Source organism: Myxine glutinosa, chromosome 14 (genome assembly GCF_964187855.1).
Source record: "Myxine glutinosa chromosome 14, kmMyxGlut1.1, whole genome shotgun sequence".
Lineage (NCBI taxonomy): Eukaryota > Metazoa > Chordata > Myxini > Myxiniformes > Myxinidae > Myxine > Myxine glutinosa.
Window position 1 is genome coordinate 36,714,949 of NC_136274.1, and position 14,696 is coordinate 36,729,644.

The 14,696-nt window shown below is 45.9% G+C and overlaps 1 protein-coding gene across 7 annotated transcripts in view; it reads left to right on the plus strand.

Moving 5' to 3' along the window:
• DHX37 (DEAH-box helicase 37) overlaps nt 1-14,351 on the plus strand; it is a 115,198-nt gene extending 100,847 nt beyond the window's left edge. For 6 of the 7 annotated variants that reach the window (XM_078768556.1, XM_068097553.2, XM_068097557.2 and 3 more), the window contains 10 exons: nt 4,114-4,341; nt 4,911-5,014; nt 5,102-5,218; nt 5,360-5,538; nt 5,642-5,756; nt 5,887-6,024; nt 7,071-7,165; nt 7,957-8,030; nt 10,395-10,492; nt 14,182-14,351. In XM_078768556.1, coding sequence (XP_078624682.1) covers nt 4,114-4,341; nt 4,911-5,014; nt 5,102-5,218; nt 5,360-5,538; nt 5,642-5,756; nt 5,887-6,024; nt 7,071-7,165; nt 7,957-8,030; nt 10,395-10,492; nt 14,182-14,261 — 1,228 coding nt within the window. In that variant the 3' untranslated portion in view covers nt 14,262-14,351. The remainder of the gene's footprint in view (nt 1-4,113; nt 4,342-4,910; nt 5,015-5,101; nt 5,219-5,359; nt 5,539-5,641; nt 5,757-5,886; nt 6,025-7,070; nt 7,166-7,956; nt 8,031-10,394; nt 10,493-14,181) is intronic. The other variant, XR_013621453.1, reaches the window with a different exon arrangement.
• The last annotated feature ends 345 nt before the right edge of the window (nt 14,352-14,696 follow it).

Sequence of the window (14,696 nt, forward strand, 5' to 3'; positions counted from 1 at the left end):
CTCTCCGAAAAGACCGACTGGACAACCCTCCCATCCACTTTCTGAATAATCCTCTCCAAGAAGTTCTGTCACTCAAGCTTTTGGGTCTCACTATCTGCCATGATCTTTCCTGGGAAAACCACAATTCAAATCTGGCCTCCAAAGCCAGTTGCCGACTGGGCATCCTCCGTCGTGCGAAGTCCTTCCTTGGCACACCTGAGCTCCTCACCACATACAAGGCTTTCATCCGCAGCTCAATGGAATACTGCTCTCCCCTCTGGGCTGGTGCTCCTGCCTCACACCTAGCTCGGCTTTACACTGTTGAAACCAAAACTTTCAGAATCATTGGAATCTCCCGTGATGAAGCTAACTCCAAGGGCCTTTCACTCACTCACCGCAGGCAGGTTGGTGGTCTTTCCGTCTTCTACCGACTCCTCTCCGGCCTTGCCCCCCCCCCCCCCCAGCTCTCTCTGGGCTCTGTCCCCCAAATATTCCTACAGGTCGCACAAGATCTGTCTGCAACCCTCTTATGGTTAAACTGCCAAAATCAAGACTCTCTGCTCACCTTCGCTCCTTCATTCCTCTTTTCTCCCACCTCTGGAACAAATTCCCTCACTTTCTTCAATCCCACTCCTCCCTCCAGGTCTTTAAAACAGCTGTTCACCACCATCTCTTATCTTCCCCCATCCAAAACCTTGATCTTTTCTACCCCCACTAATTTCACCCCAATTCCACTTTTTTGAAATACCAACTTCTGTCCTGGAAGTCCTTGGTGTCCTTGTGTTTTATACTTCTCCCCCCCCCCCCCTCCCCACGCCTCCTCCCACCAAGCCCTCTCCCTTCCACACATCTCCCGATGTCTCTGCTCTCAAATGTTGTGTTTGTGTGTTTCCCCTTCTCTCCCCATATTGTCTACCGCTCCCTCTTTTTATATATTTTGTTTGTCTGTTTGATTTGTTTGTGTGATAAATGTTAGCTCTTTCACGAGCCTCGATTCTGTATACAAAAAAAAAAAAAAAAAAAAAACACAACCAACCACCTACGCTTACCAACATGCACCACTCATGCAAACATGCAAAACCATTCATGCAAAATCACACCCACTCATGACCCACTCCTGCAACACACACACACACACACACACACACACACTAACACTAACACACACCATTCACACACCTCCATTTCTATTCCGTAACCTCAACCTACACCGTTCGACGTGCCTCCATAAACCTCCTCCATACCCAAAGTGAGCCTTTCAAGGCAACCTAGGCCACCTTGTCACACATGCTCCTCCTTTCTGTCCCACACACTCCAAGCCGAGCAAGAAATGCAGAAAAGGAATTACCAATATACCCTCTACACCCCACCCCAAATGGCTGACAAGAAACTCGCCAACCCTTCTCCCGGCACTCTGCTTCCAGCTCACTGTACTTTCCTCTCTTCCTCTCGTGCACCTCCTCCATGTTCTCCTCCCAAGGTACAGACAATTCCCCTAAGATGACCTGTCTTGTTGCACCTGACCAAATGACAATGTCAGGCTGCAACCTTGTCACACAGATCTCCTCTGTGAATACCAATTGTGGCTTTAGGTCTGCCACCACCTGCCAATCACAAGCATTTGACAGCCCTCTTGCTTTCCACCTCCTCCTCTTTCCACCTCTTACCACTTGGCCCTCTTTGACAAACCACACCTCTCCCCCATCAGCCTCCTTCTCCACTCTTCTCTCTCTCGACCTCAGCACCTCTTGTTGCCCCATCTGCACCACCACCGCCAGCACCTGATCATGTCGCCACCTGTATTGTCCTGCTGCCAATGCTACTGAGCATGCACTCAGTGCATGCTGCACCATTCCCACACCTCCACACAAATAACATCTCTCCTCCTGCAACAACCCCCACAATCTCAAGTTTACTGGTGATGGAAGCACATCATACGTTGCCCGCAACAGGAAATTCAACAATATTGGCTCCATCCTCCAAATCTCTTGCCACTTCAATATCCTCACCCGCACACCTTCCCACCTAGTCCAAGCACCTTTCTGTGCCTGACCGACTGCTTTCACATATCTCCCCTCCTCTTCCTTTCTTCTCACCTCCTTCTCGACCATCTTCCTCCTCTCTTTCACACATGCCTTTCCCCATCCCTCATGCTTCATCCACCCCAAGCCATGCTTCCCGTGCTGTACCATCCCCATGACCTCCTCCTGTTGCAACCGCTCCTCCATCTCGTCCACCTCTGCTCTTGCATTCCACTTCCGACTTCCCTTCTTCTCTGGGAGAGCATTCTTTACCACTGCATCATTTGAATCCCGCAACATCGTGAACTCCCGCACCCTCACCACCTTAAACTCCTCGGTTTATGATGTCAAGGGAAACTGGAGTTTTCCACCCTGACCATAAAAGGCAATGTTCGTCAAACAGCATGGCACTCCCAACCACCTCCTCACAAACCTGCTCACCACAACCTCCATCCTCCACTGTGCAATTGCTGTTTCATTTACAAGTCAATCGGATGAAAAGTGACCATTTTTCAGATCAAAATAGTTTTTTTTTTTGTTTTTGTATACAAGATCGAGGCTCGTGAAAGAGCTAACATTAATCACACAAAAAGTCAACCGACACATAAAACACAAAATAAGGGGAGCGGTAGACAAGATGGGGGAGAAGGGGATGCACACAAACACAACATTTGAGAGCAGGGAGATGTGTGGAAGGGAGAGGGCTTGGGGGGAGGAGGCGTGGGAAGGGGGGCGGGGGGAGAAGTATAAAACACAAGGACACCAAGGACTTCCAGGACAGAAGTTGGTATTTCAAAAAAGTGGAATTGGGGTGAAATTAGCGGGGGTAGAAAAGATCAAGGTTTTGGATGGGGGAAGATAAGAGATGGTGGTGAACAGCTATTTTAAAGACCTGGAGGGTGGAGTGGGATTGAAGAGAGTGAGGGAGTTTGTTCCAGAGGCGGGAGAAAAGAGGAATGAAGGAGTGAAGGTGAGCAGAGAGTCTTGATTTTGGCAGTTTGACCATAAGAGGGTTGCAGGCAGATCTTGTGCGACCTGTAGGAATATTTGCGGGACAGAGCCCAGAGAGAGCTGGGGGGGCAAGGCCAGAGAGGAGTCGGTAGAAGACGGAAAGACCACCAACCTGCCTGCGGTGAGTGAGTGAGAGGCCCTTGGAGTTAGCTTCATCGCGGGAGATTCCAATGATTCTGGAATCTCCCGCGATGAAGCGTCAATTATAATTCATGACGTTCTGCATGACGTTGCAGAACGTCATGAATTATAATTTGTGTCCAAGATTGGAGGAATGTGTCAGACGAAATGGTGTGCATCTCCTCGATGTTCTTTTCCACAAATAAATGGCATGTTATGTACTTCACTTTCCTGAAAGAATTTATTTTGAAATACAACTTTTTATTACCTTTACACGAGTATGCACAGTATCTCAAAAAGTTGTGGCCGGATTCGGACGAAACCTGGTGAATGAGTTGGTTCGGTGACACAAACAAGCGATTAGATATTAGTTCAGGTCCAAATCCAGATCCGGCCTTTCAGTGGGATGTAAAACGTAAACTGAAGAGCCTGGCGGAGGCATGCTCTCTACTGAGTGCCGTTCTAGTTCTTTCAGGAGTTGTCATACTCTTTGGGCAACCTAACATCTACTATAATAAAGAGGTTGTGTGGCTGTAGCTATGTCAGCAATATTTACTCATCAATTGATCGTGGCAGTGACCAATTGGGTGTAACCATTATTCCCTTCACTCGTCGATTGATCGTGGCAGCGACCAATTCGGTGTGACTATTTTTCCCAGCATCTCTATTCTTGTCTGTTGTTATCGCATCTCTCTGCATTAGCAAACGACGGGTCATCTAGATTCTAGATAGTGCGGCTTTCTTCAGCTCGTGTTACCTCACCTCTTACAGCGGTGATTACAATATTGGCGATTACTTGAATACATTGCTGTTCTATACATGGTGAAGTATGAAATGTTAGGTAAGTCTTGGTAAGAGTGATGGACTTTTAGAAATCATTTAGTCGATTATAATAGCTGTACTATAGGAATGACCTCAACTAAATAGAGGTTTCTTTTTCCTGTTGTTTTCCTTCCATGTTTGTTGTCCCCGTTGTGTACAGGCAGAAGTTGATAAAGGCACACAATCGCCCGATCTCCAAACTTGGTCAACAAATGGCAACCCTTCCTGTTTCGCCTCGCTATGCAAAAATGCTCATCCAGGCTGCTACCTGTGGTCCAGATGGCCTGTGTGCAGAGGGTGTTGAGTGGAAGAAAGCATCAGAAATGGTGCAGCTGGTCATATGCATTGTTGCTGCATTGTCGGTCAGGGAGATATTTGAGGAAACGATGTGCGTATGTTTGGACCTATTTATCCATTTGTTTTTCCCTTTTGTCTATTTGTCGTATTTTGGTGCTAATTTAAAGATCCGTGACGTATGCCTTTCATCCTAGTTTGGAAACTGTTTGCAGGAGATTGCCTATTAAAGTTGTTGCTGATGTGAATTCATTGTCAAAAACAATAAGAGTTACTACAACATAGTAATTTCATTATACAGGATGTGATGTTGTATTTATACATGAATTGTATCATAGTAACAATTACATCACCATTGACTACATAAGACAAGTGCCGTAACCTATCAAAACAGTTGCAAAGGTGTTCCAGCAGCTCTTCCATGGCAACATTAGATCCACTTTCTCTTTTTTTTAACTTTCATTCACCTCGTCAGAAGTCTGGGTTTGATTTGAATTTGAAGCACAGTGATGATGATCGTGGGATTTGGGGGTGAGCAGAAGGGGTGGTGGAAGATGGAATGTGTTTACTGCAAGTACGCTTACGCTTATCCATGTAAAAGTCTATCTTTGGGGTGGACAGAAACGCATGTTAAGCTAACTGCGCTACATGCTGTCATGGCAGAGAGGCCGAGGGAAAAGCAATGGCAGCACGAGTTAGGCAGGTGAAGCGTCTCTGGGGAGGGGAAGGACCCGAGGGCCGGCTTGGAGATCTGAAAGTGCTTCTGGGTAAGATCGGATGCACCCGGCATTCTTTGATCTCCAATTTGTTATTGTGACAGCATGAGGTGTGGGATACTTTGTGGTGCTGCACAGGTGCGGTTGGTGCATGTGAGGTGGCCAACTGGACGTCAAAGTTCTGCCAAACTAATGGGCTCCGTTACCGTGCCATGCGAGAAGTACAGAAACTTCGCCATCAACTTACAAAAGCTGGTTAGTATTCTCGAGTGTAACTTAATCCAAGTTTGATGCAACTAGCAGCACTTTCGCAAACTTATTGTCTCTGATGTAGGTTACACTTCCTGTGTTCCTTTGGTTTACACTTTGCCCCGATTGCTGCCACTTGTCTTTTAGTGGTGGCCGTTTTCCCCGATCTGCCGTCCCCGCCTTCTCTCTGCCCTCCATCTCTGTCTGTGCTCGACTGCCTCCGTAAGATTGTGCTCGCAGGAATGGGAAGCAGAATCGCCAGGCTTGGACTCCCACCTGATGATGAAGTGCAGTCCACACACCCCAATCAAAAAAATCCCTACCAAGTATGCAAAATTTCATGGACCTCTTAGCACCTGCGCTCTTGTTGATGTGTCTGTCCACTCCATGTCTCCATACTTCATTGTTAGCATGTATTGCTCTTGGCAGAGTGCGGAGATGGACCGCTCACTTTACATACATCCCACCTCCGTCCTGTACCGTTCCGCCCCACAATACATCATCTACCAGGAGCTCATCGAAACATCTCTGCCTTACATGAAGGGTAAGTAGTTAAAATAGGTAGGGTCAAGTAGGGACAGGAAGGAAGAGTAGAATATTTGGCAGCTGATGGCGATGGAATTCCTGCACACCATATCTTTAAGTCGCACAACATCTTATCCTCTCCTCACCAGGTGTGACAGCCATAGAGCCACAGTGGATCCCTGAAATGCTTCCTCATCTCTGTACCTTCGGGCCTCCCCTTGCCTCACCGGCTCCTCGTTTCAGCCTCCAATCTGGGCGAGTTAAATGCTGGCGGAGCAGCACGTTTTGTGAGTTGCAATGAGCAGCACATTTAACCGTTATCCTGTAAACATGGCATTCCAATTCACTTTTATCAAAGCTTTATCTCTGACAGTTGATCTGTACCATCCATCCTGTTTTGTTGTCTTTTCCCTGACTAGTTTTTTTAAGTTTGGTGTTTGGCCTCCTCTTGTATTGATTAATTGATTGTCGCTTTCTGCAATTCATGCCATCGAATTATTGACTACTTTCACAAGGCCTGTTTCGCCGTATTCCTCCTTTTCTTTCCAAACCAAGTTGGCAGTTTAGTATCAGTCTGCTGGCCTTTGTCCTCTTTCATGTTCATATATAGACAACAAACAACAACAGGCATTTTAAGGCCATTTTCCCTGCTAGAGCGGGGGTTAGCCTTGCGGTCCCCATGACAATCTTCTCCATTTTGCCCTATTTTCTGCATCTCCCCTTGTTAACCCCCTTGCCCACATGTCTTCTTCGACCATCTTTAGCCAAGTCTTTCTCGGGCTTCCCCGTCCTCTACTTCCTTCTACATTCATTTCCATCACTCTTCTCAACCAGTCACTTTCATCCTTCCTCAACACATGACCACATTTCATGCACATACATAGGAACCTTTATATTTATTTATACATACTGTATATGTATACATGGTCGAGGCTTGTGGAAGAGCTAGGACACAGAACAGATCAGGACCCAACATAACAAAGGGAACAGCAGGAGAATGGGGAAACGCCAACAGTAGGGCGGAGGAAGAAGGTAGGCAGAGACGGACAAACAAGGGATGCAGGTAACCGAGGGGTAGCGGTATTTTACTTTGCATGTATGATTCGCCCTCGCACACTTTAGTAAATAGAAGAGCTGGTGTGATGAAATAATCGGGCATTCACTGCAACTCAACTATTCAGTCGGTCCTTTTAAGATGTGCCTATAAATATCCAAGTGCAAGTAATGCGAAGCTGAGTGATGCAATAAGTGCCAAATATCAACTTTAAGTGAAGACATATGCCTGACCGACGATACTCGTATCTTTTCTTCTTTCCCACAACAACCTTGGCAGCACATTGGGCCTGGGAACTCCCTCCCGTGGAAATGGACCATCCCGTTAATGTCCAGCTCCTTCGCCATTTTGCTCGTTTCCTATTGGAAGGAGAGGTGGGAAATAGATTATGTGACCTATTCTGCGTTGTGCTGTTGTGATTAATTCCCGCTGCCCCCCTTCCTTCGACTTTGTGGATTGAATGTAGCATACAAATGGTAAAGCGGAGAGAAGAGCCAGTCACAAGAGCCATTTTTTCCCCCTGTCCCATGAGTCAGATCATGCCTGGTGTTGACCTAACGGTTAAATTGGCTTAAGATCCTCGGGTCTTGAGTTTGAGCCCATGTCGTACCATTAAAATAATACCAAATGGGTTAACTCAGCCTGTCATCCTTCTGAGGTCGGCAAAATGAGTACCAGCTTACTGGGGTAATAAGCCATTTGAGTGTCCTGCATCGCAGTGGCGACCCATCCAGAATTGTACTCCTTAGCCAATGAAACTTCCTCGGCAGCCTTATGCGCCTCAGTGTGAAGGGAATGGTTGTTAGTCCCCTTCCGGTGACTATAACTTTGCTCTCAGTCTGTCTGTCTGGCTGTCCGTCCGTCTGCATTGCCTGTGGTTTTCCAGACTTTTTTCCCCATACACTTCAACATATTCAACTGAAACTTGGTACATTGCTTTATTATGACAAGTTACAGAAAAAGTTTGAGTTTCAGTGCATTTCATCAATTTTTCAGTGATGTCCCTTTTTGGACTTCAAAAATATCATATCAGTAGGGGACGTGCACTGTATTGCAAACCAATTCTCGCTCTTGTTGTTATTATCATTATTATTATTATTGAGTCAGTTCTGTTGCTCAATAACTTTGCACTTGTTTCCCTGTCTTACTGTGTGCATTCGTGCAGGTATTCCCAGCCCTTGCTCGATTCCGATCTGACCTGCTCTCCTCTCCCAGCATCATGCTCAAGCCCTGGGCCAGGTGCGAGTGAAAACCCGATGATCTCTATTCCTGTCATGTCCCGTATGACTTTGTAGATCATCGACTGCAATTACAGATGTAGTGTAACCTTTCTGGTTTATACACAATGAGAGCATTGCCTCGTGTATGGAAATGGAGATAAATGTACTGCAAATAAAGTTATTGGGTGAATGGTTACAGTTGAAACGTATTCCTATTACTTGAAAATTTAATGGGGGTAACTTGTGAGATTGACCATCAAAATATGTCCCGAATGTTTTCCTTTCTTCAATCTATCACACTCAATCTATCACACAATTAAGCCTGGTGTTGGGCTAGTGGCTCGGGTGCCAGCTTAGGATCCTAGGATCCTGGGTTTGAATCCCGGTCGATCGCTGAATTAACGCCAGGGGGGTTGACTCAGCCTGTCATCCTTCCGAGGTCGGCTAATTGAGTACCAGTTCACTGGTAATTCCCTGTTTGTCGTAAAAAGGCGACAAAAATGGTTGGCGGCAGGAAGGGCATCCGGCCGTAAAACATTGCTTCAAAAAGGGGAACAAAAAAAAAAAAAAAAAACAACAACCACGGTCCCCGAAAAAGGCCAACCCCCGCTTGCGGGGAAAAATGGCCTCTAAAGGTGGTTTTTTTAAATCTATCACACTCGGCTGTCGTACATTAAAAAGGTTTAACATTCCCGAGCTGACTGATGGTTATCCTGTATTTATGTTTTCAAACTGAAGGGTGAAGGGACGGGTGGAGGTCTTTGAGACCTCTCCCCCCCCACCCCCCCCCCCCCCCACCCCTCCATTCCCCAATTCAGCCATGGAGTCAAAGAGGCTCTTTTATTCTGTTGAAGGTTTAACGCCCACAAGATCATCTTACCCTTCCTTCCCACAGCCGTTAGCATAGCTTGATCGACCCACATATATTGCACGATCAGTTATGGACAGATTCAGATGGAACTTGGTGGATGAGTGGGGTAGTTGATAAGACTCGATTAGATGTTGGTTCAGGTCAGGACCCAGATCTGTAAGCTCTTCACCCTGGTGGAGGTATGCGCTCTACTGAGCACCATTCTCGTTCATTTGTGTTCTCCATATTCTAATGATACAGGTTTGTTGAAATTTTGATGTCGAAAGCTCAAATGGGAAAAAGATATGCCTTGGACAGATAAGCACACACATAAGTGATTGCAAGTGATTCCTTTCTCCGCCTGTGTGGGAACGGACTAATTCTACATTTGATACAAAATTTGCATGAGGAACTTCGACACAGGAAGAGGACATTGATGTATTATATTGGTGCTTTTATCAGAAGCATATTATTCTTATTTTGCATGCAGCACATTGCTGTGGGTAGCATCATTTGCTTGGCGATGCAGCTGTGCCGCTGATGCATTGTCCCCTCTATGTGAGAACAGGAATTTGTAATTTGTTCCAGTGTGCCGCTGATAGTTTGCCTCCTCTTTGCAAAGGACAGTGAGGAATCATTATCTTCCACCAACTAATGCTAGCAGATAGGACGCCCAGTTTAGCCTTCATCCGAGGGACGGCATACATATTGATACATCAATGCACGCGAAACACCAGGATGACAGTTGAACCCAGGCTGGATGGCTCGGAGTCGAGTGTGCATACCTCTAGGTCGGCTATCTTGCCAGGCCAGCAGCACATTCATTTTTTTCCTTTGTTTATTTAATTTCACTGGGGAAAGGGGAGGTTCTGTTGGGCGGTTGTTGGTGGTATTATTACTCTCAGGGGTTTTATTTGAAAAAAATTTTAATGAATGGTATGGAAGCTTGTGTGGAATTGAATGATAAAATGGCCGACTCTGTTTAAAAATGATATATATTTCCTATCAGCTTATAGATGTTCTGTGGTTAAAAAGAAACCCAACAAAATTGTCTTGAAGTCCCGTTAAAATAGCATAAACATATAATTATTAAGTAAAAATATAGGTTCGCTTTGCCTTTTGATATTAATTCCAGATTTTTTTTTTTTTTTTTTTTTTTTTTTTTTTGTATACAAGATCGAGGCTCGTGAAAGAGCGAACATTAATCATAATCACACAGAAAGACAAACAGACACATAAAACAAATAACATCGGGAGCGGTAGACAAGATGGGGAGAGAGGGGGAAGGACACAAACACAACATTTGAGAGCAGGGACCGAGAGACATGGAGACATCGAGAGATCTGTGGGAGGGAAAGGGCTTTGGGGGGGAGGCATGTGAAGGGGGGGGGATAACTTATGCTCCTGAAGTTCCGATGTTCCAATCTGATTTTGGTTTATAAAAGTGCTTATTGGATGCCTGCAAATTGTGTATAAACCAGAAAGGTTAGGTTGTTACCAAAGGATAACACATGTCCATGTCCGTCTGGCCAGGTTACAGCCCAGAACTGAGGCTATTCTGCAGGATCTGGCAGCTGTGGGTGCAAGTTCCAGGGAAAGCCTGCAGGAAGTGTGGAAGGCGCAACCACAGGGTCAGTTTCATTCTCACAGCATGCTTCTTGGTGATGTCCTGTAATGAAAATGCGTTTAGTTTTCTGAAGGAGGTCGGAGAAATACTTCTTCCGCAATTTCTGGACAGTTCCTGCCGTCTCATTAGCCATTTATGGCCCTTTCATTTTTCCAAAAGGTGCACCTGCTATGTGCTTCCTCAAGCTGATGTAACTTGATGAACAGAATGAAGTCTGCAGGCATTAACAATAAAATGTCAAGTGGTTTTTGACGATCCTTTGCCAGATGCATTTACATGTCCATCCCCTTTAAACTGCTTCAGGTAGCCGTTTCGCAAGCCGTCCCTCTGATTGGGTTGTTGTTTAAACAAACCAACGGTGCCACACACAGGGGAGAGACAATTTGGGGGACGGTTCAGTGACAGTTAGTTGAGAGATAGTTTTGTACTGTGGGAATCGTAGCAGTCAAGAGTAGATAAATTGCATCGAGCTTTCAGAATTGGTTCATTGAACTGTCACAGAGCACAAAGTTTCTGTATCTCTTTACGTGTCTGCATTTTGGCTACCTCTGTCTTTGCCTGCCACTGTGGCCGCCTATCTTGCCTGCAACCATTGCGGCACTGCATCTGCCTCTCTTGATGTAACCACTGTAGCACTGCGTCTGCCTCTTTTGCTGTAACCATTGCGGCACTGTCTCTGCCTCTCTTGATGTAACCACTGCAGCACTGTGTCTGCCTCTCTTGCCTGTAACCACTGTGGCCGCTGTGTCTGCCTCTCTTGCTGTAACCACTGTGGCCGCTGTGTCTGCCTCTCTTGCTGTAACCACTGTAGCACTGCGTCTGCCTCTCTTGCTGTAACCATTGCGGCACTGTGTCTGCCTCTCTTGATGTAACCACTGCAGCACTGTGTCTGCCTCTCTTGCCTGTAGCCACTGTGGCCACTGCGTCTACCTCTCTTGCTGTAACCATTGCGGCACTGTGTCTGCCTCTCTTGATGTAACCACTGCAGCACTGTGTCTGCCTCTCTTGCTGTAACCACTGCAGCACTGTGTCTGCCTCTCTTGCTGTAACCACTGTGGTGCTGTGTCTGCCTCTCTTGCTGTAACCATTGCGGCACTGTGTCTGCCTCTCTTGATGTAACCATTGCGGTGCTGTGTCTGCCTCTCTTGCTGTAACCACTGTAGCCGCTGCATCTGCCTCTCTTGCTGTAACCACTGTAGCCGCTGTGTCTGCCTCTCTTGATGTAACCACTGCAGCAATGTGTATGCCTCTCTTGCTGTAACCACTGTGGCCGCTGCGTCTGCCCCTCTTGCTGTAACCACTGCAGCACTGTGTCTGCCTCTCTTGCTGTAACCACTGTATCCGCTGCATCAGCCTCTCTTGCTGTAACCACTGTAGCTGCTGCGTCTGCCTCTCTTACTGTAACCACTGTGGTGCTGTGTCTGCCTCTCTTGATGTAACCACTGCAGCACTGTGTATGCCTCTCTTGCTGTAACCACTGTAGCCGCTGCATCTGCCTCTCTTGCTGTAACCACTGCGGCGTTGTATCTGCCTCTCTTGCTGTAAACCACTGCGGCGCTGTGTCTGCCTCTCTTGATGTAACCACTGCAGCACTGTGTCTGCCTCTCTTGCTGTAACCATTGCGGCACTGTGTCTGCCTCTCTTGACGTAACCACTGCAGCACTGTGTCTGCCTCTCTTGCCTGTAGCCACTGTGGCCACTGCGTCTGCCTCTCTTGCTGTAACCATTGCGGCACTGTGTCTGCCTCTCTTGCTGTAACCACTGCAGCACTGTATCTGCCTCTCTTGATGTAACCATTGCAGTGCTGTGTCTGCCTCTCTTGCTGTAACCTCCGCGGCACTCAGTCTTCCTTGAACATCCTCAGGACTTTTCTGCCTGAACCCACTGCACTGCCTTGCCAGCCTCTGTTGCTTCCTGAACTTTTCGGCATGCTACCGATTCATCATTTACCACGGCCATTTTACAAGTAATTGGTTGCATATGGTCATCTTTTGATTGGCTCTTTCCGGATTTCACTGCTCTTGTGCTGTGCTCCATGTTCCACCAAGCCCAATTTATTTATTTCCCCCTTCCCTCCCCCCTTGTAATCCTGATACGCCATTTTGATTTTGTCCCTTCTCATTCTTCTGCTTCCCTTGCTGTCCCATAGAATTATAACTGTCGATCAATGTTGATTAGTCATTATTCATTTTCATTAAGCTTCCATTCTCATCTACCAAGCTGTATTATTAAGCAGGAGTGTCTGGCTGTCTGTCCGTCTCCGAACTATCCCCTTACGTTTGGGGCTAGCCATGCTAAACCTTCCTCTGAAACTTTTTTGGGGTCCCAGCAGGTGTGCTAAGGTGGGGGGAGGCTTCATAAATTCTTCAATACAATTACGATTTTGAGTTTCTACCCATACGAAACTGTTCCCTATCTGGAGTAAACATAATCAAGGGTTTGGCATGCACAGTTTCGCCATTGACTGCATGTGTAAACATTCGCTGAGTTTCCATCCATACGAGGTGTGTGTCTATGCTTGCTCGCCGGCAGAATTGTCTGTATTAGTTTTCATGTTATAATGGCATTTATATTAGTTTACTTCACTAGCTTTTGTAACATTGTATTTTACTAGGGCATGCCCGTACTATATCTATATCTAAAATTATATCCCCCCCCTCTATTTACATGAAATGGTTTGGTCCAAAGCGAACGGCTTGCGAGTGGTGACAATCCCCCCCCTCTATTTACATGCAATGGTTTGGTCCAAAGCGAACGGCTTCCGGAGTTTGGTAAAGAAATCGCCATCGCGTGCACAAACGCGCAGGAAAGCGAATGAATCGCAAATTCGTTTTTATTAGTTGTAAAACATAGTTTAACGCCAACATAGTTTGCAAACGTGAAATAAATGAATACGCTCTCAAATGTGCCATCCGAGGCAGAGTGTGCCCGCCACGTTCGGCACACGCGATCGTTCGCTGCTCTCTGATTGGTTGAATCGTTTTTTGGACATAGCTCGGTAAGTAATTGTCCGATTAATATGAAACCTTGAAAAGGCACATCCTCGGGTCCCCAGCAATATACCTGGCAAGTTAAAAGTATATCGGACCCGTGGTTGTCGAGAAACAGCGGTCACAGACAAACAAACGTACAGACAGAGATTACTGGAATTATAGATAGATGCTAGTGGTATAGTTTTTTTTATTTGTGATTGGAATGATGCTGTTTGGAATGAAAATACAGAGATTGAGTTTAAAAAAGAATGAGGAAATTATGTGAGGGTTTCCACCCGATTTGCGGATTTGGCATTTGCAGTTTCGCCATTGGCCACGTATAGAAACAACAAACCGGCTGTCCATGCCTGACGTTCGATTGAAGGTGGCACAGGAACGTGGAATTTATTGGTTCATTGTTTTGGCATTCACCGTTTTTTGCCCAAGTCATTCACGAACCGGCTGTCCATGCCTGATGTTCAATTGAAGGTGTCACAGGAATGTGGAATTTATTGGTTCATGGTTTGGCGTTCGCAGTTTCCACATTGTCGGTTTGCGTTGTGGTTCCCACCCATACGTAGCACGTGCAATTCACTAGTAATAAATATATTGGTAGGAAATTACACTTTGACTTCATCACTTGCTTTTGTATTCCTCACATTGTTACTTTGATTAATTTGTCAGGATTTTCTGATTGATGTCCTTTTTTTCTACCGTGCAGTTCTTCGAGAAAGTTACAAGCAGTGGCTCCCTGTCCATCTCCACCCTGCTGTACATGGCATCTGGCCACCTCTGGCATAAGAAGACTCCCACAGTCCCTTTTTTCACAATTTTTTCTTGGCAAGTCACTATTTCTGGCTTTCTGTAAAACATAAAACCGTTATTTCTGAAGGGTGTCTTGCTTCAATTTTTTCTCACAATCAAATTTCTACCTACATCATCTAATAACTAGTATTATCATAATTGACGACTTAAAGTGTATTGAGGTCCCCCGGGGCACCTTCTTGTTAACTGGATTTGTGTTGAGTGGGGTATATACTTATATAGGTTAAAATGAGTAGCTCTGTGAGATCTCTCGATTTCTGGTGTTTTTAGGTGGGGTTTTTTTTTTCAACCAAGAAAAAGATAAACTGATTTGAAGGTTTTCAAATCCAGTGATCCAAACTTTGAACTCCATGCATGGGCAGGTGAGAGGAGTATGACAAAAACCCTTGTAATGGCCACTATAGATACATC